We start from the raw sequence: 26,294 nt of genomic DNA, 5'->3' as shown, positions 1-26,294 counted from the left end.
TGATGTTAGAGTGAATTTAATCTGTGTCCTTTGTTGTGAGCAGAGATCCTGATCCAATTTATGCGGATCAAATTGAAATATAAATCAAAATGGACTGAAAGGTTTTCACTATATTCTCAATGACTGATGTTAGAGTGTATAACATATTACCTGTAAACTGCAAGGATCATGATACCCCAATTTAAATGACACCTTAATACAGGCAGTTTGTCACCCATTGTGTGCTGCAATGTTGTCAAAGTGCTGTTGTTCATGTCTGTACAGCATCAATCAAAACCAGTTCCACTGGGCAGGACATGGCATTTGCATGCCTGACACCAAACTCATGAAACAATGGCCTAAACTCTACCACTTCGCCCGCCACGGAATCGGAGCAGGCGAGGGTCCAACAACGGAAATCTCCTTTGACCTCGGGCGGGAATTTTCGGTCATGCCCGAGCGAGGATGTAAAATCCCACCTAATTGCTGTATGTGGAGCTCCCATGAGCAGAAGTACTTTCAGAATGTCTTCAAAGCATCTCTGAAGAGATCAAACATCCCCACCAACTCTTGGGTGGCCCTGGCCCATGACTGATCAAAATGGAGAAGGCTCGTTTAGGAGGACACCAAGTATATTGAAAGAATTAATCGGGAATGTGCAGAGGCAAATTTGAGGCATCGTAGGGAGTGCACAAACCTCTAAACAGCCCAACTACCCAACATTTCAAGGACCAGAAATTACAAAGAATATGCATGTAGTCCAGTCCACCTCGCACACCAGTCTCCCATCCATTGACACTGTCTACACTTCCCGCTGCCTTGGAAAAGTAGCCAGTATAATCAAGGACCCCCCACGCACATTGGACATACTCTCTTCCACCTTCTTCCGTCAGGAAAAGTATACAAAAGTCTGAGCTTCAAGAACAGCTTCTTCCCTGCTGCCATCAGACCTTTGAATGGGCCTACCTTACATTAAGTTGATCTTTCTTTACATCCTAGCTATGACTGTAACACTACATTCTGCACCCTCTCCTTTCTTTTTCTCTGTACGGTATGTTTTGTCTATATAGCGCGCAAGAAACAATACTTTTTACTGTATCCTAATACAAGTGTCAATAATAAATCAAATCAAATTAAATCCAGAATCTGGTAATGAAACATTGAACTTAGCAGCTATTTCAGAACCCATGAAACAAGAGGGGAAGCAAATTATCCTTGATTCCAAAAAGAAGAATTCATGCTGCTGATCGTTGTTTTAGCAGGATGAGTATTATGTTCAAACTATCCACTCTTCAGCATCCCTCATGGGGCAGAGAAGTGCAGGTTCTCAGAGTAAGGAGTGCTCATCCCTTCAGTCATGGATTGCCTTGTTTGAGCAGAGGCTTTGCAACCTTAGGCTGTGTACGATTTACCAAGTGAAATCAGGACCCAGTATGACCTATCACTGAGCCATTCCACTGGAGTTCGATGAGAATTTTAGTTGGACATTGGAGAGCTGGCCGTGGAAATTCAACCCCCAGATAATGATTTTTATTCAGTGAAACGTTTCTCAATGTGTATTGATGTACAAAAGATTCTTGCGACAATTTTTTGCATTTGGTTATGAACCTTGCTTTTCCTGATATATATTAATGATCTAGATCTTGGTGTGCAAGCGACAAGTTCAAAGTTTACGGATTATATGAAACTTGGAAGTACTGTAAACTGTGAGGACGACAGTGTAGAGCTTCAAAAGGCAAGTTGGTGGAGTGGGCAGATAGGTGACAGATGCTGTTTAATGCGGAGATGCGTGAGGTGCTGCATTTTGGTAGTAAGAACCTGGAGAGATAATAAAAAATAAGGGGTAAAATTCTTAAGGAGGTACAGGAGCAGAGGGACCTGGGTGTATATGTGCAGATCATTGAAGCTGGTAGGTTAGATCGAGAGAGCAGTCAATAAAGCATCCAATATTCTGGGCTTTATAAATAGGGGCAGAGAGTACAAGAGCGAGGAGTTTATGCTGAATCTATACAAGACATTAGTTTGACCTCAGTTGGAACATTGTGTACAGTTTTGGGTGCCACACTATAGAAAAGATGTGAGCGCATTGGAGAGAGTGCAGAAGAGGTTCACAAGAATGGTACTAGGGATGAGAAACTTCAGTTATGAGGATAGATTAGAGAGGTTAGAATTGTTCTCCTTGGAGAGAAGAAGGCTAAGAGGAAATTTGATAGACATGCTCAAAATCATGACGGGGCTTGACAGAGTAGATAGGGAGAAACTGCTCCTTCTCGTAAAAGGATCAAGATGAGAGGGCGCAGATTGAGGTGATTTGTAAAAGAAGCAAACACGATGTGAGAAAAAATTTCTTCACACAAGTGGTTCGGGTCTGGAATGCACTGCCTGGAAGTGATGGAGGCAGCTTCAATCGATGTATTCAAGAGGGCATTCGATGATTATTTGAATAAAAACAATGTACAGGGGTAAAAAAGGCAGAGGAATGGTACTAAGTCAGGATGCTGGTTTGAGGAGCTAGTGCAGACACAATGGGCCAAATGGCCTCCTTCTGCACTGTAACAATTCTATGATTCTGTGACATACAGCACAAGTTTTTAACAGGTAACTAGAATTTCTTTACTTGGATGATTTTCTTCTGAACAGGAAAAGAAGCCCAACAACAATGTAACCAGTACGCAGAATCATCCTGATGAAGAAAATGCTTCCAGTCAAACGCCTCTTCAATCACCACTTAGTCCCATACATACTACACGGGCTTTTATAAGGTAAAGATGCTCTTTATTTATGGAATATTTTATAATGTGAATTGTATTATTATTTAAGTATATGATGCTATCTCAGTATTATATCTGCTACAAAATACAGATCATCCTTACCTTCCAAAGAAGATCTGTCTCATCCATTTCTTTCACAATTCAATATTCTAATTGATTTAATTTTAATAGTTTTTACGGGCAGCACGGTGGCACAGTTGATAGCACTGCTGTTTCATAGGTCCAGTGACCAGGATTCAATTCCGGCTTCAGGTGATAGTCTGTGTGGAGTTTGCACGTTCTTTTCGTGTCTGCGTGGGTTTCCTTCGGGTGCTCCCACACTGCAAAGATGTGCAGGTTAGGTTGATTGACCATGCTAATTTCCCAGTAGTGTCAGGCGATTAACAGGGTAAATACGTGTGGATAGGACTTGGGTGGGATTGTTGTCAGTGTAAACTTGTTGGGCCGAATAGTTTCCTTCTACACTGTAGATTCTATGATTCTAATAGCGATTTGGCACATTAAGGAACTACAGATGCCAATCAACCTTTAATTGTCTACACACTTTCTATCAAAAACCTTAAGTTGTTATCAGATCTGACTGGACATTTAGACCATAATTTGAACTCTAAGGACCATAAATATTGGGTTCTGAACACTAAGCTCTTTCTCATTAGAAAGGCAAGCTAGTCCTGTAGCTTAAATTCAAGATGTGGAGATGCCGGCGTTGGACTGGGGTAAACACAGTAAGAAGTTTAACAACACCAGGTTAAAGTCCAACAGGTTTATTTGGTAGCAAAAGCCACACAAGCTTTCGGAGCTCTTAGCCCCTTCATGCTGCTCTTAGCCCCTTAAATTCAAACCCTCTGAAGGGACCATTGCCCATTTGTTTGTTGTATATTCAATGCCCTGAACAAGTTAACTCTGTTTTTAAGGCCTGGCATTTTTACCAGTGCTTTGGGATCGCAATCCCACAAAACTGCCCACTTTTGTGTGCAAAAGGTTTTCACTCTGCAGTGCAGTGCTCCATCTGGTGGTCATTTTAAGAACGGTTGTAGCTCATCGCCAGCATCAGTGGTTGGCAACAGTGCAGGATTGGGAATTCTTGAGATTTCATAACTTTGCAATGGCCCTGTGGTGTTTGATGAATGCCATATACTAATCTTGTTTTGTATTACTTGCCTATGCACAGCTTAGAGAAGCCAAAAGAAGTAAAAAGCCCAACAAGGCTGAAAACACAGCTGAGTTTGGAGTGCCAGCCGGAAACAAAAAGCAGCACAACAGTTGCAAACGACTGTTCCAAATCTTGGGCAAGAGCAGAGCCCAAAGAAAGTGGAAGAGGAGAGCATGAGAAAACAGGACAGGAGCCCTTTCAGAGAGAGAGCAGCAAAACAAAGACGCAGGTAAGGCAATAAATCTCAATAGCTGTTATAGAATAATAAAATTATAAAATGATTATAGCAAGAGCAACTCACCTAGTCCCACTCCTCTGCCTTTCCCTTATAACCCTATAAATATTTTCTCTTCAGATAATTATCCAATTCTCCATTGAAGGCCTTGATTCTGCATTCATCACACTCTTAGGCATTGTATTCCAGGTCCTAACCGTTCATTGTGTAAAAATAGTTTTCCTTCATATCACCATTGCTTCTTTTGCGAATGAACTTATGCTGGTGTCTTCTGGTTCTCGATCCTTCTGCCAGTGGCAATAGTCTCTCCCTTTCTGTACTGTCCAGACCCCTTATGATTTTGAACATCTCAATCAACTTTCCGCCAATCTCTTCTTCTCCAAGGGGAGCAGCTCAACTTTTCCAATCTATCAACGTTCCCCATCTTGGGGCCATTCTCCTGAATCTTTCTTGCACCTTTTCCAATGCCTAAAGGTTCGTGCCCAGAACTAGTCACAATGGGCCGAATTTTCCCATCACGCTCGCCCCCAAGGCCATAATTCCCACCTGAGGCCAACAGACGTTTGCATCATCTGCCCCCGCCGGCTACGATTCCTGTGACAGGTGGGACGGGAAAATTCTGATCAGTACCCCAGTTGAGGCTGAACTAATGTTGTACACATGTTTGTCATAATTCCCATGTTATTGCAAATCGAATTGTATTTTAGAGTAAGCAAGGAGATGGATTAAAGGATTGCCCTGTCCACAAGGTATGTTGGCTTTGTAACTCTAAGAAAGGAATATTTAAAAAAAAATTGTGTCCCTATTCATAAAGGCCGGGATGCTTTATTAACCTCTTTCTCATCCTGCCCTGATACATTTAATAATTGATGCACATATTTGCTCTTGCACCTTCTTTAGAATTGTACCCTTTAAATGGGGTACAGTTGATTTGATTTTGATTTGATTTATTATTGTCACATGTATTAATATACAGTGAAAAATATTGTTTCTTGCACACTATACAGATAAAGCATACCATACATAGAGAAGGAAAGGAGAGAGTGCACAATACACAGAATATAGTGTTACAATCATAGTAGGATATAGACAAAGATGAACTTAATACAAGTTAGGTCCATTCAAAAGTCTGATGGCAGCAGGGAAGAAGGTATTTTTGAGTCGGTTGGCATGCGATCTGACTTTTGTATCTTTTTCCTGACGGAAGAAGGTGGAAGTGAGTATGTCCAAGGTGTGTGGGATCCTTGACTATGCTGGCTGCTTTGCAGAGGCAGTGGCCTCTCCTTGTTCTTCCCACCAAAATGAATTACTTGACAGTACTTTGCATTCAATTTCATTTGCTGGTTGTCTACCCATTCCACCAACCTGCCCATGTCCTCTTGGTGTCACGATTCTCCTCACAGTTTCCAAACTTTCAAAGTTTTGTGTCATTGGTTTATTCCAGAAACTAGATGTTATCCTGGTTGCCATAGTAACTTATTACCTGCTCCTGTCAGTAATTGTGATTATATAATTAAGTGGAGTCCCAAGGGCTTGTGATAATGATACAAATGGACATTAATAATCCCATAATCTCCTCTTCCAATTTCCTGGTCGATATTTCATTCTCAATTGACACCAATAAAAGTAGTCTATCTGGCCATTGGGCTCATTGAGTTTGTGGCGCACAGCAGAATACAAAATGATTCCCATTTTTGCCCATATAATAACACTTCAAAAAGTAATTAACTGTCTGTAATACCCTTTGAGCCATTTCTAAGAGATGCAGTAAAATATAATATAAATGCAAGTTCTTTCTCACAGATAAGACTATAAGACCATAAGACATAGGAGCAGAATTAGGCCACCCAGCCCAGTGAGTCTGCTCTGCCATTCAATCATGGCTGATTTTTTTCTCATCCCTATTCTCCTGCCTTTTCCCCATAACTTCTGATCCCCTTATTAATTAAGAACCTATCTATCTCTGTCTTAAAGACACTCAATGACCTGGCCTCCACAGCCTTCTGCGGCAACGAGTTCTACAGATTCACCACTCTCTGACTGAAGAAATTCCTCCTCATCTCTGTTTTAAAGGATCGTCCCTTTAGCCTGAGGTTGTGCCTTCTGGTTCTAGTTTTTCCTACAAGTGGAAACATCCTCTCCACGTCCACTCTATCCAGACCTCACAGTATAGTGTAAATTTCAATAAGATCCCCCCTCATCCTTCTAAACTCCAATGATGACAGACCCAGAGTCCTCAACTGTTCCTCATACGGCAAGCTCTTCATTCCAGTGATCATTCTTGTGAACATCCTCTGGACCCTTTCCAAGGCCAGCACATCCTTCCTTAGATATGGGGCCCAAAACTGCTCACAATACTCCAAATGGGGTCTGATACAGCCTCTGATACACCTTATACAGACTCAGAAGTACATCCCTGCTCTTGTATTCTATGATGTGGAGATGCCGGTGTTGGACTGGGGTGAACACAGTAAGAGTTTTAACAACACCAGGTTAAAGTCCAACACGTTTATTTGGTAGCAAATACCATTAGCTTTCGGAGCGCTGCTCCTTCTCCGAAAGCTAATGGTATTTGCTACCAAATAAACCTGTTGGACTTTAACCTGGTGTTGTTAAAACTCTTACAGAAGGAGCAGCGCTCCGAAAGCTAATGGTATTTGCTACCAAATAAACCTGTTGGACTTTAACCTGGTGTTGTTAAAACTCTTACTTGTATTCTAGCCCTCTCGACATGAATGCTAACATTGCATTTGCCTTCCTAACTACTGACTGAACCTGCACGTTAACCTTAAAAGAATCTTGAACAATGACTTCCAAGTCCCTTTGGTGTTTCTGATTTCTTAAGCATTTTCCCATTTAGAAAACATTCTATGCCTCCATTCCTTCTTTTCCACATTGTATTCCATCTGCCACTTCTTTGCCCACTCTCCTAACCTATCCAAGTCCTTCTGCAGCCCCCCTGCTTCCTCAGTACTACCTGTCCCTCTCTCCATATCTTTGTATCATCTGCAAACTTGGCAACAGTGCCTTCAGTTCCTTCCTCCAAATCATTAATGTATATTGTGAAAAGTTGTGGTCCCAGCACTGACCTCTGAAGCACACCACGAGTCATCGGCTGCCATCCTGAGAAAGACCCCTTTATCCCCACTCTCTGCCTTCTGCCAGTCATTTGGCTTTTGTGACTGGAGGTCAGTGACTGTGCCAATGTCAGTTAAACCTCTGTCCCCTCACTGAACTGGAAGGATGGAATCCTATTCTCTTACTCCAAAATATTTATTTGTATAAAGGAGCAGGTTTGCTGAATGATAGAGATATTCATGACCACTTTGCTATAATTCTGCAGACCCCATTCAGTTACTGCAGACCTTTAAGTTCTGCAGAAATACGTAGGCTGGAAAGTTACGGCTGTTCTCGCCGGCAGGATTTTTCCATCCCGCTGCAGCGAATGGAAATTAGGCTGGGCGCCAAATTCTCTGACCTCGCTGCAGTGGGAGCGTGGCTTGAACGTCCATGATCTCCTTCTACCCACATCACCCACCGGGCCACATGGCAACCAGCTGAACAAAAACAAGAGCAGACCCAATTATTATCATTCAGTTGACCCAGGAAACTGTGGCTGTGTTTGTCCTTCAGTTCAGAATGACACTCCTCTTGGGATTTTATCCAAGTGGAACATTCAGGTTATAAAGTCAGGGAACAGAAACATACAATGTCAACGGGATAACTTTTCATTTCAGGTTGTAAAAAGAACATCTGCCATAGTCACAGAGGTGCAGAACCAGAGACAGGAAAATAATGCTGGTGGTCCCAGTACAAACGATGGATCCTTCCGCAGCTTCTCCTCAAGGGCTACATCATTCAGAGTAAGTTGAATGATGATATTGTGGTGGTATGGTCTGTTTAGTAGCTGCCAATATCAACAGCGAAACTGGCATTTCTCCAAGGCACTATAAACTAAAGCGCAAAGTTAGTTATGTAAACAGAGCAAAGCTGCAAGATTACATTGATGTGCCCCACTTCACCCAAGCAGTGACAATCTAGGAACAGATGTATTGATATATATCAACAGGGTGATGCAATTAAAAAAAAAAGTTGGCACTGTTTTGGCAAGGAAATAAAGTATGCAAAATGCTTTTAAATTATACCCCGAAAAGTCTTGTACTACGTTTTTATGTGGAACTCGCCTCACAATGGCTTCTCTATGGCTTAACAACATTATAATTGAATGTGGTGAGCAATCCCTGTGATGAGTTTAATCAGACCTATAGTTCCTTCTTGCCATAGACCTCCAGTTTGCTCATTTACATAGTAATGTGTTTCAGTGTATTGTAGATTGAGTACAAATAAAAACAGTTAATGATCCCATTGATTAACTGCTGACAAATATCCCCTGACAAACTACAGCCAGCAACTGTACAGTGAATATATTTGACCCAGTCAGAGCAAGCAATGTATGGGTTACTTGAGGGGCTCGGAAATCAACAAAATCAGCCCCTTATGCATCCTGAGTCCCCATAACTATGATGGACCTAGGGCTGTCTGTTAAAAAGACAGTCTTAATGACATGTTCGACCCTTCAAGAAATCTGCTGATCCCCCAATCACAACAACCTTCTTGACCAGTCAACCCATAGCTCCCTGCTTAATAATGACCCCCTATCCCCAGCAATCATCTCCACACAAATAAATACAGTGGAATAACCCTCATGTGATGTACTTATAAATATGGTGAAATTTTGTAACTAGACACAGATAATTTAGAGGGGAATCATTTGTTTTGTGTTATACTAATCTCAGACTAGAACTGTGGTGGGAGATCAGTGGATAGGCTAAAGAAACAGTAGGATTTCTCCCAACATAAACAGAAAAAGCTGGAAAATCTCAGCAGGTCTGACAGCATCTGTGGGGAAAGAATAGAGCCAAAGATTCAAGTCTGGATGACCCTTCGTCAGAGCTTTGTCAGGGCTTTTCCCAACCCTTCACTGAAGAGTTGGCAGGAGAATAAAAGAATCCTTTGGAAATTCCATGCTAACATTTTGTGGACAGTTCCACTTGGAATTGCTTGGATTATGGAAGGCTTAACTGGAAGGCTTAACTGTTGAGTCCGATGGTCAGATTTGAATACCTTGAGGATTTGATGGTCAGGAAGGAAATTCAAAGTTGTCTTCCTGATAATGTCACCCATGGTTATTTACTGATTTCAGCAGATCAATGTATTGGGGAGTATGTTTGACCAGCACAAACTGTACAATTCTATTAAAGGCAGCAAGCCTGTTGAACCTGAATGAGCTTTTCTTCGGCTTATTGTCCATGGCAGTCTGTCACACGGTTGCTAATTGGAGGAGATGAGAAGCCAGTAAAAAAAGGAAAACACTGTAAAAACCAACACGTGTGAATATTAACACAAATGTTTTATTTTGAAGGTTACAAATCCAGAGGTGAAAAAGCAATCATTCCAAAGAAGGTGAGTGTACTGAAATGTCATTAATAGAATATAAGAAAATGCAATGAATTAAGGGTCTAGTAATGAAGATTCTGATGTTTTACTATTTGAATTTTGCAAACAGTGCTAGTCTAAGGATACCATCCAGGTCTTCTTCAACAAAGATTGATGACATACTTGAGAAATATGCAAAGGCAATCCAGGTCAGTGACAGAGTGACTTGTGATATCTGTATCTGTATATCTATGTATCTGGGTGGTATGGTGGCACAATGGTTAGCACTGCTGCCTCACAGCGCCAGGGACCCGGGTTCAATTCTGGACACGGGTCACTATCTGCATGGAGTTTGCATGTTCTCCCCCTGGCTATGTGGGTTTCCTCTGGTTGTTCTAGTTTCCTCCTACACTACAAAAAGTTGCGGGTTAGGTTGATTGGCCATGCTAAATTGCCCCTTAGTGTCAGGAAGACTAGCAAGGTAAGTACGTAGGGTTACGGGGTCTGGGTGGGATTGTTGTTGGCCTGATGGGCTGAATTGCCTCCTTTTGCACTGTCGAGATTTTATGATTCTATAATTTTCAAAGAAAAATGCATAAAACATGTAAATGAGACTGAGTGTTTATTTTGAATTTGAGGCACATTATTGGATTTTATTGAATGTTTTCTTTTCAGAGAAGTGATAGCACCAAGTCAAAGAAATCCCCTTCTAATTATTTGACCCGGCCGTTAGAGGGCATTGCAAGCAAGCGATGTGTGTTTGAGAAGGATGATGTTCAAGATGTCAGTGCTCGACACCTTGCAAGCAAAAAGGTAAGGTGGGGTTTTATTTTGACTTGGATTGGGAGATGCCGGGATGTTGCTGATAACCACATTCGCACACTTGCATATAACAGGAATGGCTATTGCAATGTGATTAAAGAAATGAGTTGACACTTGATACTAACATTAAGATTTTATCTCCATTATATTTGCATGGATTTAGATTTGACTGTATAATAAGTACATTTGAGATTTGACTGTATAATAAGTACATTTGAGTTTTAGCTCCCTATTTTCCTTAGAAGATACTGTAAGGCAGACCTGACATTCACAACTCTAAAAAGGGTTGACCGATGACATTTTATTCTTCCAACTTCCATTCTTTTTTGGATTTCCCATCAAGACTTTATGCCTCTGCGTTATCCCCTTGACGCAGTAGACCAAAAGTAGTCGCCACGCCATGCCATACCTACTTTTCCAAAGTCATTGATCAATCCATTCTAAATTCTAAACTCAGGGACAATTTGGGTTATTTCACAAAATTCAGCTTTATTTCTCTTTGGAGTTTTGTATACATGATCCTTTTTAAAATAAAGAGCAGCAGAACATGCTCCACTATATTTCATGACTAATCTTAATGTCCTCAAAACGAACATCTTGGGGTAAATTTTCCCGTTCCACCTGCCACAGGAATGGTAGCAGGCAAGAGGCGGACCATGGAAAGCTCCGTTGACCTTGTGTGGGATTTTTGGGTTTCAGGGTGAGCATGGCTGGAAAATCCCACCCCTTGTATTTGTACAGAGCACTTTACACAGAAAATATCCCAAGTACTAGGTAGAGGCAATGGCCTAGTGGTTATCGCTAAACTATTAATCCAGAAACTCAGCTAATGTTCTGGGGACCCAGGTACCAATCCCACCATGGCAGAGACCTTGGTGTCCTCGTGCATCAGTCGCTGAAAGTAAGCGAGCAGATACAGCAGGCAGTAAAAAAAGACAAATGGTATGTTGGCTTTCATAGTGAGAGGATTTATAGGGATAGGGATGTTTTGCTGCAATTGTATAGGGCATTGGAGAGGCCACAGCTGGAGTATTGTGTGCAGTTTTTGTGTCCTTATCTGAGGAAGGATATCCTTGTTATAAAGGGAGTTCAGCGAAGGTTTACCGGGCTGATTCCTGGGATGGCAGGTCCATCATATGAGGAGAGACTAAGTCAGTTAGGATTATATTCACTGGAGTTTAGAAGAGTGAGAGGAGATCTCATAGAAACTTATAAAATTCTAACAGGATTAGACAGGGTAGATTCAGAAAGAATGTTCCCAATGGTGGGGGAGTCCAGAGCTAGGGGTCATAGTTTGAGGATAATGGGTAAACCTTTTAGGACTGAGGTGAGGAAAAATGTCTTCACCCAAAGGGTGATGAATGCGTTGAATTCACTACCATAGAATGTAGTTGAGGCCAAAACATTGTCTGATTTCCAGAAGAAATTAGATATAATTCTAGGGGCTAAAGGGATCAAGGGATATGGGGGGAAGGGGGGGTCAGGATATTGAACTTGATGATCAGCCATGATCAAAATGAATGGCGGAGCAGGCTCGAAGGGCCGAATGGCCTAATCCTGCTTCTAGTTTCTATGTTTCTACACCAGGTAAATCCTCCGTTAGCTTAAAAATTGAGGCTTGGTGGTAAACATCCATTAATTGTCTACTTAAGGGCCTCAACTGGGGCAACGGTGGGTCCAAGGCCTTGTACTGCCAAGCAAGGTGATTGAGGCGGACATGCTAGGATCGTTTAAGACTTATCTAGATAGCCACATGAACAGACTGGGGATAGAGGGATACAAAAAAATGGTCTAGTTTGGACCAGGGAGCGGCGCGGGCTTGGAGGGCCGAAGGGCCTGTTCCTGTTCTGTATTGTTCTTTGTTCTTTGTACATCTCAATGTAAAATCGCTGCATGGTTGGTGCAGGTGTGAATCCAGAGGAAATCCCTTCCATTCAATTTCACCCTTCCCTCCCAACCCCCACATAAAGACCTGGCAAGAGAGCAGAAGTTCTGGCCCTATTTTCTCACCATTTAGGAAAAGTATCAATTTATTCTTCTTGGATTTGTTGACCACATATTTCCTCACAATGATCTCCATTTTTCATTGTTTTGCTATCATTGAAACTGTACATGTTTCTTTGCAACTTCCCATTCACATCTGAATTACTTACTGCCCCTTCCAACGTAGTGCCATGCAGGCATTCTGCAGAGTCCTATGGTAGAGAAGGTTCCAGAGGATGGGCGACCATGAAGGGATACGAACGTGAAAATCTAAAGTATTGTTGGACTGGGAAAGTCAATGTAGGTCAGCAAAGCACAGGGCTGATTAGCGAGTGGGATATGCTCAGGTCAGGGGGACAATGTCCAGGAGAGCATTGGTATATTTGAATATGGGACAGTGGCAAAAGTACGAATGAGGGTTTCACAGTGTCTGGAGTTAAGCAGGGACAAAGGTGGCAATAGTATGCATTCTGCACATTATGAACTTGTAGAGTGAGCAAGTGCCCTCTATGCCTAGCACTAATGAAAAACATAATTTTAAACTTTTTTAAAATTCATTTTCTAAAGCTTTTAAAATATTATGTGGTTATGGGTGGAGCATTTGATTATGATTACACTGGCAACACTTGAAGCACATCTGACCTTTTTATTGCAGTCTTTTGTTGTTTAGTTTGGTGGGCATTTTGCTCAAAATCTTGGTGAGATGGGGGAGGGCGGCTAACAACATGATCTATTGTTGTCATGCATCAGTCCTGTTCCTGGGAGGGACCAGCAAATTGTTTCATAAATTATATTGAATTGATAGCAGAAAAACGGGTCTATGCTGTTGTTATGAGCCTCTCCCCACCTTCAGCCCCATCAACATAACCTTTTATTCATTTCTCACTTGTACTTATCTAAATTCCCCATAAATACAGAATGAACCTTAAATGCAAATCAGATGCCATAAATATAAATGGATGCACCAAAATGTTGTAGTAAAAATCTTAGCATGCCAGGGGATAAAACAGGAATTGATGTACTCAGTTATTGTGAATCCATAGCTGTGGATATACCAGGTTTACCAGGCTGATTCCAGGGATGGCGGGACTGATGTATGAGGAAAGATTGACTAGGTTAGGATTGTTTTCACTGAAGTTTAGACGAATGAGGGGGGATCTAATCGAGACTTATAAAATTCTAACAGAACGAGACAGGGTAGATGCAGGGAGGATGTTCCCGTTGGTGGGGAGTCCAAAACAAGGGGTCACAGTCTGAGGATTCAGGGAAGACCATTTACAGTGGAGGTGAGGAGACATTTCTTCACCCAAAGAGCGGTGAGCCTGTGGAATTCATTATCATAGGAAGTAGTTGATGCCAAAACAGTGAATGTATTCAAGAGACAGTGAATGTATTCAAGAGGCAGCTGAATATAGCACTTGGGGTGAATGGGATCAAAGGTTATGGGGAAAAAGCAGGATTAGGCTACTGAGTTGGATAATCAGCCATGATCGTAATGAATGGTGGAGCAGGCTTGAAGGGCCAAATGGCCTCCTCTTGCCCCTATTTTCTATGTTTCTATGATATAATTGGTTTGCAAATCAAACACCCGACTGACTCGAGCATTTTTTGGCTGCTAGGTACTGTACAAAGTCCAGATTGCATTAATAGGAGTGAGGGCGTTAATTGATTATTCGCCTGTCTGAATGACAACTTTGTATCAAGCCACTTGGTGGCAGAGATGTAAAGCACGATCAGTCAACATGCGACTTCTGCTACTAGTTAACCCACAGTGGTCTGGCTGAAAGGTTTATGTGTGTGGGAGAGGGATCAAGAGTCAAAGACAGACTGCTCTGCCTCTTGGTTGTTCGCTGTGCTGACTCCACATTTTATGCTAAAAAAAGGTATGTAGCTAATGTGAGGAATGAGCATGTGCTTGTATGGAGGTCATCCGAGGGAGCAGAGACTGAAGAGGTACTGATGCCAAGTGTAACACAGGATTAACCAGGAGGGATGTTTTCACCTTAATAAGAAATGTAGAAGACAATGGCATTGATTTTCTATTAATTCAGACCCAATGCTGATAGGGAAAAGAAAGACTTACATTTACATAGCCTTACAAATGTTCGAAAGCACTTAGTAGTCAATTAAGTACTTTTGAACTGTCGTTATTGTTGTAATGTCAGACTTAATTTGTTATAATAGTGAATCTGTACAGCAAGATCCCACTAACAGTAGTATGAGAATGCTCAGTTTATCTGTTTTAATGATGTTGGCTGAGAAATAAATAACAGTACTGTGGGATCTTTTAGGTTCTCTTGAGGAAAACAGACTAAACCTCAGTTTAAGATCTTATCCAAAAGATGACACCTCCAACAGTATAGCACTACCTCAATATTGGACTGAGGCTTCAGCCTAGGTTTTGTGCTCAAGTCTCTGTGATGGGAATTAACTCCCAAAGGGCAGGCAGTTGACCAAAAAAAACCACATGAAAAATAATGACACAAACATATATGCGCAAACTCTTTCAAATGGGAATTAAACCCATAGCTTTCTAACTTAGCGGCAAGTGTTACTCTGAGCCAGGCCTGGAGAAAATCACAAAGACGTCTTGAACCAGATTATCAACAATTGTCTTAACTCTGCTGCCCAGTGTTATACTCAGGCCAATATAAGTGAGAATCTTTGGTGATGGCAGCAAATGTCCAAAGTTTTGAAGACAATAGTAAAGATCGGGTGGAATATAAAAAGAATGCTGATTTGCTACTTCCCATTTTACATTCATGCCCAAGATTAAATTCATACTACTGGATACTTATAATTTCCTTTATAATCTACTATTACTGGAAACCTGAGAGAATATTAATATGTTTTAATGGTTGTTTCTTTAATAGCATTTATGCATGCATACTGGAACTGCTCGCCTATTTACTGGAGGAGTTTCCAGTCTAACTTGAATCGATAATTAAGATAATTTAAACAGATGCTAAGACAATTTCTTGCACCCTGTCTCACACAGCACCATATTCACTAAACCAAAGCTCCTATTTCGACAGTTAAATAGAGAATGGTGTCACGTACAGCACGTTGCATGTTACACTATACAGGTCTGTTATGGCTCTGCATCACAGGATTGCTTTGTAATGGAAAGCAAGGAGCATGAAGTGTAACTGAAGGACAGACTCAGAAGTGGAATGATGGTTGAAGCCACTTAGTGTGATCACTCTCAGGAACTTTTAAATTGATAAAAATACCAAATAATAAAATTAAACTAAATGACTATCAGTGGAAAATAAAAGATGTGACATTGGAAATGTGATTTGATTTCTACTGAAGTGCGACATGACTGTAGCATCATGTATTTCACCTACTGTTTCTTTTAATTTTAAAGCTTGATTTCTGTTACACTGTTTGTGTAAAAACCTCATGCACATGCGAAGTTGAGTAGTCATGGGCCGATCACGTTTGCCAAATTCATATGGAGAAGCAATCATAATTACACTTGACTTTCATAAGTAAGAAAATGTTTCTTTTGAAAAGAGTCACAACTGAAAAGTTCCAGATATCAGTGCTCACTCTAAGCAGCTTCTAGTAGGATACATAAACGGTACCATTGCATCTAATATCTGCCATTATCTATAATGATAGGACACAATAGGCCTTTATGTGGGGGTTGCAGTTCGCATCAACCAATGGCTCCGTAGAACTCAAGAATACAGAAAAACATTTGGATGTAAGGTAGTGATCCTGGGGCCATTCATTGATTTCTCCATTTTATATTTTTCAATTCAAATGACGTTGGGCTGTGAAAGTTCCACATTTTGTCCTTTTATTAAAGCTCAAGTATAGGTTGCCAAAAGTAGAAAGAAAAAAAAAGAGAAGATATTTTCACTGAGCCTCTTTAACATAAATCTGGGGAATCAGCCAATGGTGTCACTTAAATTGTCCATCAACTTTATTCAGACCATTCTACATTGCAATAGATTCTTACAGTGTGCAATGCAATGCAACCATTGTAACATTAACCTAAGTATTAGTGCTGCCTGAATTTCAAGCCAAACTAATGAATGATAAGTTAAGGCACAGAAAGACAAATTAGAAGAGATTGGGATAGATTGGACAGTGAAAGATGCTAGTAGAAAAAAAAAATAAGCCGTAAGAAAAAGCTGAGGAAATGCGAAGGAAGAAGATAAAACGAAAGATTTTGGAGAATACAGAAAACCAAAACCCGACATGGATAATTCAAAAGGATGGACCAACCAAACTCAGTGGGAGATTAAAACAGGTTCCATGGATAAGGTAACGAACATGAGTCAAAGAAGGTATTATAACAAAGCAATTTCTTATAATAAATAATTAAAGTGTGGACTATTTCAGTTATTTTAATATCTGTTTGAGTTATGTCAGATGTTTCACAAAAGTCCAATAATTACATGCTGTTATTATTATTGTTCTGCTACATTTTTTGCTCATTTGTGTTTTTCATGCTCTAGTTATTATTTCTAATGTTTTAGGTTTATTTGTTCTTCATAACATTTTAAATACATCAAAGCTTCCCATTCCAGTAAATGAGTAAGACGCTCGAGGCCTTTAAGTTCTTATAGGAATATTTTCATTGATACTTTATATTAAGCTGATGGGGAGTACATATATTTGACGGCTTCCTTCCCTTTCATTTGCTGTCCATTTTCTATTTAACGGCACTTTTTCTATGAAGTGTTCCTCCTGCGGGCTATATGCAAGAACTGGTGAAACCTGGACAATGAGAAAAGCTGACATTGTATTCAAACTTGCGCTTTTTATTTGGAATTGTAATGTTCCCCTCTGGAGCTATTTGGTTGTTTTGCTGTGGACCATTTTCTATTCGCAAATATTTTCTGCTATTCCTTTCTTCTTAACTATCAACAATGACACCTTCACTTGTGAATCAGGACATTGTAGCTTCAAGCTGCATTCAAAAAGTTGATCACAATGGTGACAACATTTCACAATAACCCAATGATGTGAAAGGTGCTTTATAAATCTAATTTTTTTCCAAAAATTCCCAGTGCTCAAATGTTTGCAGTGAAGTGGCTGAATTACCCCACTTTGTTCTCCATTTCCCCATAAGATAGGGAAAATCATCTTTCTTCAAAGCCAACTTCTTTATTTCTCTCAAGTCTTGCTTCCAGCTGCCACTTTTCACCTTTTGATGGTTTTACCTTTTTAAACTTCCTTCATTTATCTACATTCTTAGCTTCACAATATGGACGGCACAGTGGCACAATGGGCGGCACAGTGGTTAGCACTGCTGCCTCACAGCGTCAGGGGTCCAGGTTCGATTCCCGGCTTGGGTCATTGTCTGTGTGGAGTTTGCTCATTTTCTCTGCACCTGCTTGGGTTTCCTCCGGGTATTCTGGTTTCCTCCCACATGCCAAAGGTGTGCGGGTTATGTTGATTGGCCATGCTAAATTGTCCCTTAGTGTCAGATGGTTAGTAGGGTCATGGGGATAGGGCCTGGGTGGGATTGTGGTCAGTGCAGACTCGATGGGCCGAATGGCCTCCTTCTGCACTGTAGCGATTCTATGATAACCTTTGGCTTCAAGGAGAACTGTCACATCTCATCCACCACTAAAGCTGCTTTTTTAAAACTTGATTTCCACTTTACAATAATTGGGTTATGACATAGAACTCATTCTTCAAGAACATCCAACTTATTACTCTATGAAATAACACCTCAGGCACCTGCTGCCACTGTGTCACCCAGAGTTCTCACACATTTCTGCCCACTGAATAGAAAGACTAAATAAAACTTTTCCATTGAATCTTTAAGGTATGTAATTGGCTGTGATTTAGGCCATCTTCAAATTGTGAAAGGTCTATATGCATGCAAGTTTATTCTTTCACCTGTGCTGTATACTGATTATTGTTTTAATATCTGTTCCAGCATTGCTGCAGCAGTTATCATACCCTGATATCCTCCTCCCTTGCTTCTCTTTTGTATAGTTCCCTATGTCTGACCTTGTGTGTTTTTACTCAATGTTTAGGGAAAACAACTTCAAACCTGCAATTGATTCCCTTTTCCTTTTGCACTGTTGTCTTTGGACACTTCTAAGGATATATCTTTATCCTGTTTTCCTTTAATATGTCCTTTGACACCATCACCTGCAGACGTGGAGTCATTTTCTAAACGTATATTCATGACATCTGACTTTACATTCCACAATGTCTCTTAACCTTACGACCCTACTGAGTCAGACTAGCTGTCTCATATCAAGTCTTGGTTGAGTCACAACTTCCTTCAGCTGAGCAATGACTATTGATTTTGATGTATGTCTCGAATACCAGTCCTTTAGCACAGGCAATATCCAGTCTGAAAAAACATGCTAAACATTGGTGTTGTGTTTTATGCTAAAACAAACTTCATGCCCCATATCTTCTCTATTACCGGGTTTGCTTACTTCTAAATCTGCAATATTGCCCACTTCCATCTCAACATAGCTGCTGACCCCTTTATCACCTGCTTTGGCCACCTCCAGACTTGACTACTACAAAAATCTCCTTGTTAATCTTCTCTTACCTTCCTCCCATACACTTCAACTTCTCCAAAATACAGCTGCTGCAACCTATACAGCTGCTGCAACCTGTCGTGCACTAAGACATCCTCAACGCATCAACCTCATTCTTAGTGACTAACTTTGGTTCCCTGAACCCTAATACATCCAATACAAAACACTCATTCTTGTCTTCAAATCCCATCATTGCCTCAGTACACCTAATCTCGTCAATATCAACAGCTTTCCACACCTATTGAATCTCCAACTCTGGCTGCCTGTGTATCCCTCCTCCTTTCACCACATCATTATTAGCAGAACCTTTGGTTACTCTCACTCTCTTCTTTGGAACACACTCTTAAAATCATGCAAGGACCTTCCTCTTTAAAAAGATCTTCACAAAACCAATATTTTAAACCTGGACGTTAGGTCTCTTCTATTCTCTCTTTGATACCTGTTACACTTAGTATTTCTTTACAAAGTGCTTTTTGGATGCTTTGTAGATTAAAAGAGCATTATAAATAAAAGTTGTCACTGGTGAAAGGCTGGGGAAGCTACAAATTCAGTAGAGATATAATCCAAGGTAGGAAACTCGTAGCTTGTGAAACAGAAGTGTGATGAAATGCTGGAGAGAATCACAGATTCAAAAAAATACTTCAGCTGGTGCAATTCACAGTTGAAACAACAAATCTGAATCTTGAGCTAGAATATTTTACAGAAAGAACACCATCAATTGAAAAACAGGTTATTTTACAGCACTGCACAACACATGTGGTAGATGTCTCCTACTTTATTCATTAGCTATAGTTTGCATGTAAGCACACCTATTCAGAGCATTGGAATAATGTTGTGAATTGGTCCCTAAAGGTAAAAGATGTTGATTTGTGTTTCCAGGATATCAGACCAGGGGATGTAGCCAACAAACGCAATCTGTGGGAGAACAAAGCTGATGCTGCAGAAAAGGTAACAAAATTAAAGTGAAGACTTCTAAGGGAAATGAAATGCATTAAGGATACTCACTGTAATTTGAAATAATAGTGCCTTTCTCTAATTACCTATATGCATATTTTGATCTTTAAAACAGCAATGCCAATGTTCTTTGCACTATCAGCAGCTGTAAGTCAACTTATGTTGACATATTCTGATTTCCAGAGGCTGCCTCAATTAATTAATGAATTAATTTAAGTGTAAAAACTTAGTCAAGTAATTGCAAGTATATGTATGGACAGAGAAATACTTCAAATATTCATTGTATGTCATATTGTTTAATGACGGATTGTTGATGAGCTGTATGATATGGGACCTCTCAGGAATGAATGAGGGAATTTATAGTGTAGAATGGTATGTTCCCCCTTGAGACTGATAGCATCAAACAAGAGATTTGAATTCCCAGTGACCAACTTAAAGGAATTACATTACAAAAAATATATATCAAATTTTAAGACTTTTACTGTAGCTAATCAACTAAAAGCAATATCAACTAAACACTACTTAATAAGCAACTAATACAGGAAGCTACAGAAAACGTAACCTCCCTTTAATTTTGAACATGACCAAAAACTCTATGACACAGCTATACTTCATGTCCCAGGTTCTGCAGGATAACAATCCAACATCACTCCCATGTTCCATCAAATTTGCCTGTGCCCATTTTGTTAGGTCATAATGTCAAGTGACCAGTAAAAGAGACTTCTCTCAGTTTCAGAGAAGTGGCAAATATCAGCCTGAACTAAATCCCAGCAGAAAGGCCCAATCTGGCAATTCCTGTCCCGTCCCCAAGCCTCCAGCCCCACCAGGACAAACCTGCATCCCCTAGATTACCATGGGATGCATCTCTTCAACAGGAGACTGCCTTTCCTCCTGCATTTCTGTTTGGTAGCTCACAGAAAGGACACACTCTCCTCTCTGCTGATCACAGTAGTTGTAATCTTTTGCCTCTATGTGAGACCACATCAACTCTCTGCCCAAAATCTCAAAGACTGAAAGTCTATTCAAATGCTGCACAGCTACTGTTACCTTTCATTTCCGGCGTGAACATTTTTATACTTGGCTCCCAGTAGGTCTCATCCTATGTCTCTCTGTCCCCATAGTAACCACAGGCTTCTTGTTGAGAAGAATCTGATGCACGCCACATGACCCTCTTCAGTATACCAATTTACCTTGAATTTAAGAGACAGTCCCAAAACGTAATCATCATATAAACCCTCACACCCATAACAAAAATTCAGATACGGCAGATTTTAAAGAAGTGATTTACATCAGTTTTTATGAATGATGGTGGAATTGAGAATGTTGATGGACTAGAGGAGGATACGGATAATGATCAGAGGTAACTGAAAAGGATCACTTCTTTAAAAAGCATTGGCCTCCAAACCACATAGTCTGAGCTGTTGAACACAAAAAAACTAACAGAGTTCCTGGTCCATCATCCTTAAATATGCACAATATGTATTTGACATTTGATGAGTAACTTATGTAACACCTTTTTTTCAATATGCAAGAAAGTATAAACAGGGGCTATACCAGTTCATCTCGTGTCAGGTGTGAGAAAATTCTTAACATTATAAGATAAAATTATTGAAACTTTAAACATGCAAGGATTGATCAACAACACTCGGCATATATCTGCTAATGGCAAGTTGTATTTGTCAAAATTAACCATATGAAGTAACCACATGATTGGATAATGGAAATTCTGCAAACAATTGATGTGTAGATCTTCAGCAGGTCTTTGATAAAAGGTCTTACACGAGCTTTGTTAGAAAAATTAGGGTGTATGTTATAAGAAGGAATGTACCAATATAGAAAAAAATATATTTTTAATGCTGTCGTGGAGTTCGAACTCTGTTAAAGTATTAAGTGGTGAGATTTTATGCAAGAGAGAATAGTGTTAGGTGTTGGGCAGCATGGTGGCTCAGTGGTGCTAACACTGCTGCCTCACTGCGCCAAGGACCTGGGTTCAATTCTAGCCTCGGGTAACTGTCTCTGCGGAGTTTGCACATTCCCGCTGTGTCTGCGTAGGTTTCCTCTGAGTGCTCCGGTTTCCTCCCACACTGCCCCATAGTCAGAAGCTTTTTCCCAGGGTGGAACAGTCAATTACTAGGGGGCATATGTTTAAGTGTGAGGGGCAAGATTTAAAGGAGATATACGAGGCAGATTTTTTACACAGAGTAGTGGGTGCCTGGAACTCGTTGCCGGGGGAGGTAGTGGAAGCGGATACTGTAGTGACTTTTAAGGGGCGGCTTGACAAGTGCATGAATAGGATGGGAATAGAGGGATATGGTCCCCAGAAGGGTAAGAAGTTTTAGTTAAATCGGCAGCATGGTCAGTGCAGGCTTGGAGGGCTGAAGGGCCTGTTCCTGTGTTGTAATTTTCTTTGTTCTTTGTTCTTTGTTCCAAAACTGTGCAGGTCAGGTTGATTGGCCATGCTAAATTGTCCCTTAGTGTCAGGGGATTAAGGGGATAAGGCCTGGGTGGGATTGTTGTCGGTGCAGGCTCGAAGGGCTGAATGACCTCCATCTGCGCTGTAGGGATTCTATAATTCTATGTGTATTAAACAGAAGTCTGGAAGAATTTTGAACTTTGTTAGCTGGGCAGGTGCTGACATTGGATTTAAACCAATACAGCAGAAAGGAAGTTGTCACAATGCCTTGCAACTTTATTTAACATCCCAGAGGCAATATTAACAAAGCAGATTACCTGATGAAAAGGCAAAATACTGTACCTGCTGGAAATCTGTAAAAAAAACCAAACATGCTAGAAATGCAAAGCAGGTCTGGCAGCACCTGTAGAGAAGGTAACAGTTAACATTTAAGGTCAATGATTTATCATTAAAACTAGAAAACACTGGGCTGAATTTTGCCGTGAAGGCGGATTTAGAGGCAAAGGTGTTGGGGAGTTCAGATGCATGTCGAGAGGCACCCCTGATGTGGTCCTGCCTCTAGATATGTGTCCCAGCTCAAGGCTGCCATGGAAATTGGCAACCCCTTCACAAAGGCGGACAATCAATTAGGCCAATTAAAGTATCACTTAGGGATAATTTTCAGAAGCCACTGCATTTTCTAGCATTGGAATGGCATCTCATTTGGACTCCAGAGCCAAGCAGTAACTAGGAAGCAACCTTCCAGCAACATGCTGAATGGCCATCAGTACCTCCTCTGCGCTGTCCCAAAGAATGAGCCATTGATCAGTAAGGGAGTCAGGGGTCACGGAAAAAGGACAGGAAAGTGGACATAAGGAATGTCAGATCAGGCATGATCCTATTGCATAGTGGAGCAGGCTCGAGGGGCCAAATGTCCTACTCCTGTCCCTATTTCTTAGGGTCTTATGGTTTAAGTGTGAAAATACTGCAGCCACAGTCAAAACCATTCTTGCAGAGGGATGCCTCCATGGTGTTGACCTGACCAACCTGTGACCTACTTCAAGTTTAAATTTTCAGCAGGCTTCTGAGAGCATCTCCATTTTGATAGGCCTTGAAATTCACATTTCTGCCTGTGCAACACACACCACTCTCATTCCGATTGCTAGTTGGTCCGTGCTGTGTCCTCTCATTGGGCCTTCCACTTCTGGAAACCCTGCTGCCCATAATTGGAGAACAAACAAAGGGAAGTCAATTATGTACCTATAACACTTAAACCAAGCCAGAGGGCAACATGACAATAACTATCAACATCCTTGGGGTTACCATTGAACTGAACTGAGCTGGTCCAGCTATATAAATACTGTGGCTACAAGAGTAGGTTCGAGACTGGAAACCCTTCAGAAAGCAACTGTGGAAATTGTGTAAGTTTCAACCAAATAAGTCTGTTTTTCTCTTTACTGATGCTGCCAGACCAGCTGAATATTTCCAGATTAGCCAATCATTCAGATCATTGCATGTTTACTATTTGAGGATCCTTGGTGTGTTTTAAACTGGCTCTGGCTCCAGAGTGGCTTCAATTTGAAAGTAATTTGTTGACTGTTGAACACTTTGAGATGCCCTGAAGGTGTAAAAAGTGCTGCATAGATTTAAATTCTTTCCTTAGTGAGCTCCTTTGAAGTGGCTGAGGGCCGCCAAGTACTTATTCTGCAGTGTCTGCAGGTACTTGTCGCCAACCTGTCCAGGACATTTCACAGCAATAAACAATAAGCGTCAATGACCAATTCCGCAGTGCAAAGTCCAGGGCACAAAGTTCCCAGATGCCTGTGTGCCTTCACTCACTCTCTTTGTTTACACTATCCCATGGAAGAGAATGAGCAGCTGTGAACTCAAACTATTGTGAATAGCCAAATTCACGTGATGGTATTTTGAGGCTTGTGAGCAGTTGGTGTTCTACAAAACAAGTAAGGACAGGCTCGAGGTCGACTACAGTCAAATTTAACAGTTTGCAACTCATGCTTCTTTTGAAACACCAAGTGGTATTTAGTTGATTTAAACATAAAAGCTTGTACTTTGGAATACGAATGCTTAATTATAGTTTGTGGATAGAGGCATGAGTGAATGACAAAGATGTAATTCACATGATTTTGTATAATTTCCATCATTTTGCTTCCTTTCCCTGATTATATAAATCTGGTAATCAGGTTAGCTAGTCCTGAAAAGACGCTACTTTAAAGAGACCAGTAATAGTATTGGCATATTGATCAGTTATCACCGGTTTTCTCTTGTTTTCTTGAAAGGTTTTTGAAAAGTCTTTGTGGTAACAGGCGGGATTGTATGGCCTCGCTCGAGGAAAACCGGAAGTTCCCGCCCAAGGCCAACGGACATTTCTGTTGTCCACCCCTGGCCTGCTCCGATTCTGTGGCGGGCGAGGCGGTAGAATTCCAGTGAATATGTTTAGTGTTACCCTATTTCTAAGCCAGCATGGTGGCACAATGGTTAGCCCTGCTGCCTCACAGTGTCAGGGTCCTGGGTTCAATTCCGGCCTCGGGTCACTGTCTGTCTGGAGTTTGTATGTTCTCCCTTTGGATTTCCTCTGGGGGCTCTGATTTACTCCCACGCTCCAAAGATGTGCGGGCTAGGTTGATTGGCCATGTTAAATTGTCCATTAGTGTCAGGGAGAGTAGCAGGGTAAATACATGGGGTTAAGGGGATAGGACTTGGGTGGGATTGTTGTGGGTACAGACTTGATGGGCCAAATGGCCTCCTTCTACACTGTAGGGATTCGAATATTCTATTGCCTCAATGAATTATCTTAGGTGAAGAGAGGACCAGGGAGAAAGAATGCCAGATCGGCTTAGCTGCACTCAGCCATTGATACAGCCACAGTTAGTTATCGGCACGCACACATACTGTACACTTGTCTGAGGAGATTGCCCGTGGTAGATTTAATTCAACACAGAGTCTTCACAGTTATGCCACATGCTGCAGCCAGACCCGGAGCTAGATTGCACAACAGGTGCAGAGTGCTGCCAGTTCCTGGACATGTCCTAATCGCCCTCAGCTTTATGTAGCAGGGTCATTTCCAGCTGCCAGTGGGGTCATATCGAATATCAACCAATCAGCTGTGCATAGATGTGTACAGCAAGTCATAGCTGCTTTGTTTACTCAATGAACAGCTGATGGAAGCATGAAAGGGCTGCGCAGTTTTGGAGAATGGCAGGCGTCCCAAAGATACAGAGTGCAGCTTAAGGACCCACACCACCTGTTAATGATCTCTCAGGGTAATCACATGTTAACTTCTCCTGCAAGAAGGATCATTTCTTTCATTGCAAGATGCACGTCTTTTCCCACATTCTGGGGGCGATTCTCCCAAAAGTGCTGAAAATTGGCGGGAAAACTGTTGTAGATCACGACTGTTCTGACAGGTCAGCTTCTCACCTGAATCTCCGCACTCTGTGCAATGCAGAGGGCCCAGTCGTGAATATCATTAAATGCTTGGGGGGCGGGGCCAAAGAGTTTGAAATCGGTGGGATGAATGGGAGCCCACGCATGCGCACATCGCTGGGAGATCGCGGAAAAGACCTCCCAGCATCCAGATTACTGGCATCAAAACCCCACACACAACGCTGGCCTTATTGCTGGCCCCCACAACCCCCTCCACACATTGTGGCCTCATCGCTGGCCCCCACAAAGACATCACTGGCCTCACCGCTGGCCCCCACAACCCCCCAACACCATCGCTGGCCCCCACAACCCCCCAACACCATCGCTGGCCCCCACAACCCCCCAACACCATCGCTGGCCCCCACAACCCCCCAACACCATCGCTGGCCCCCACAACCCCCCAACACCATCGCTGGCCCCCACAACCCCCCCTCAGTGATGTCTGGCCTCATCGCCAGCATGTACCACACTACCCACCAACACACAGATGATCAACACGGTGGGTACCTTTAGTGTTGAGGCTTCTGGGTCATGATCTGGTGAGCACATCACAACCCTGATGCACATCGGGTGGAGGTGGGCAGATCCAAGGGTTTGG

The 26,294-nt window shown here is 41.6% G+C and overlaps 1 protein-coding gene across 5 annotated transcripts in view; it reads left to right on the top strand.

Annotated features, from left to right (window-relative positions):
- The window catches only part of lad1 (ladinin), a 142,947-nt gene that overhangs the window by 87,744 nt on the left and 28,909 nt on the right, over positions 1–26,294 (top strand). For 3 of the 5 annotated variants that reach the window (XM_078197960.1, XM_078197958.1, XM_078197956.1), the window contains 7 exons: positions 2,620–2,741; positions 3,922–4,132; positions 7,876–8,001; positions 9,561–9,601; positions 9,705–9,783; positions 10,250–10,387; positions 19,786–19,854. In XM_078197960.1, coding sequence (XP_078054086.1) covers positions 2,620–2,741; positions 3,922–4,132; positions 7,876–8,001; positions 9,561–9,601; positions 9,705–9,783; positions 10,250–10,387; positions 19,786–19,854 — 786 coding nt within the window. Of the gene's footprint in view, positions 1–2,619; positions 2,742–3,921; positions 4,133–7,875; positions 8,002–9,560; positions 9,602–9,704; positions 9,784–10,249; positions 10,388–19,785; positions 19,869–26,294 lie in introns of all 5 variants that reach the window. The other 2 variants (XM_078197957.1, XM_078197959.1) reach the window with 1 other exon arrangement.

This window comes from Mustelus asterias, chromosome 25, assembly GCF_964213995.1.
Source record: "Mustelus asterias chromosome 25, sMusAst1.hap1.1, whole genome shotgun sequence".
Classification (NCBI taxonomy): Eukaryota; Metazoa; Chordata; class Chondrichthyes; order Carcharhiniformes; family Triakidae; genus Mustelus; species Mustelus asterias.
Note: the sequence above shows the minus strand (reverse complement) of the source record. Positions and strands in the feature narration are given on the sequence as shown.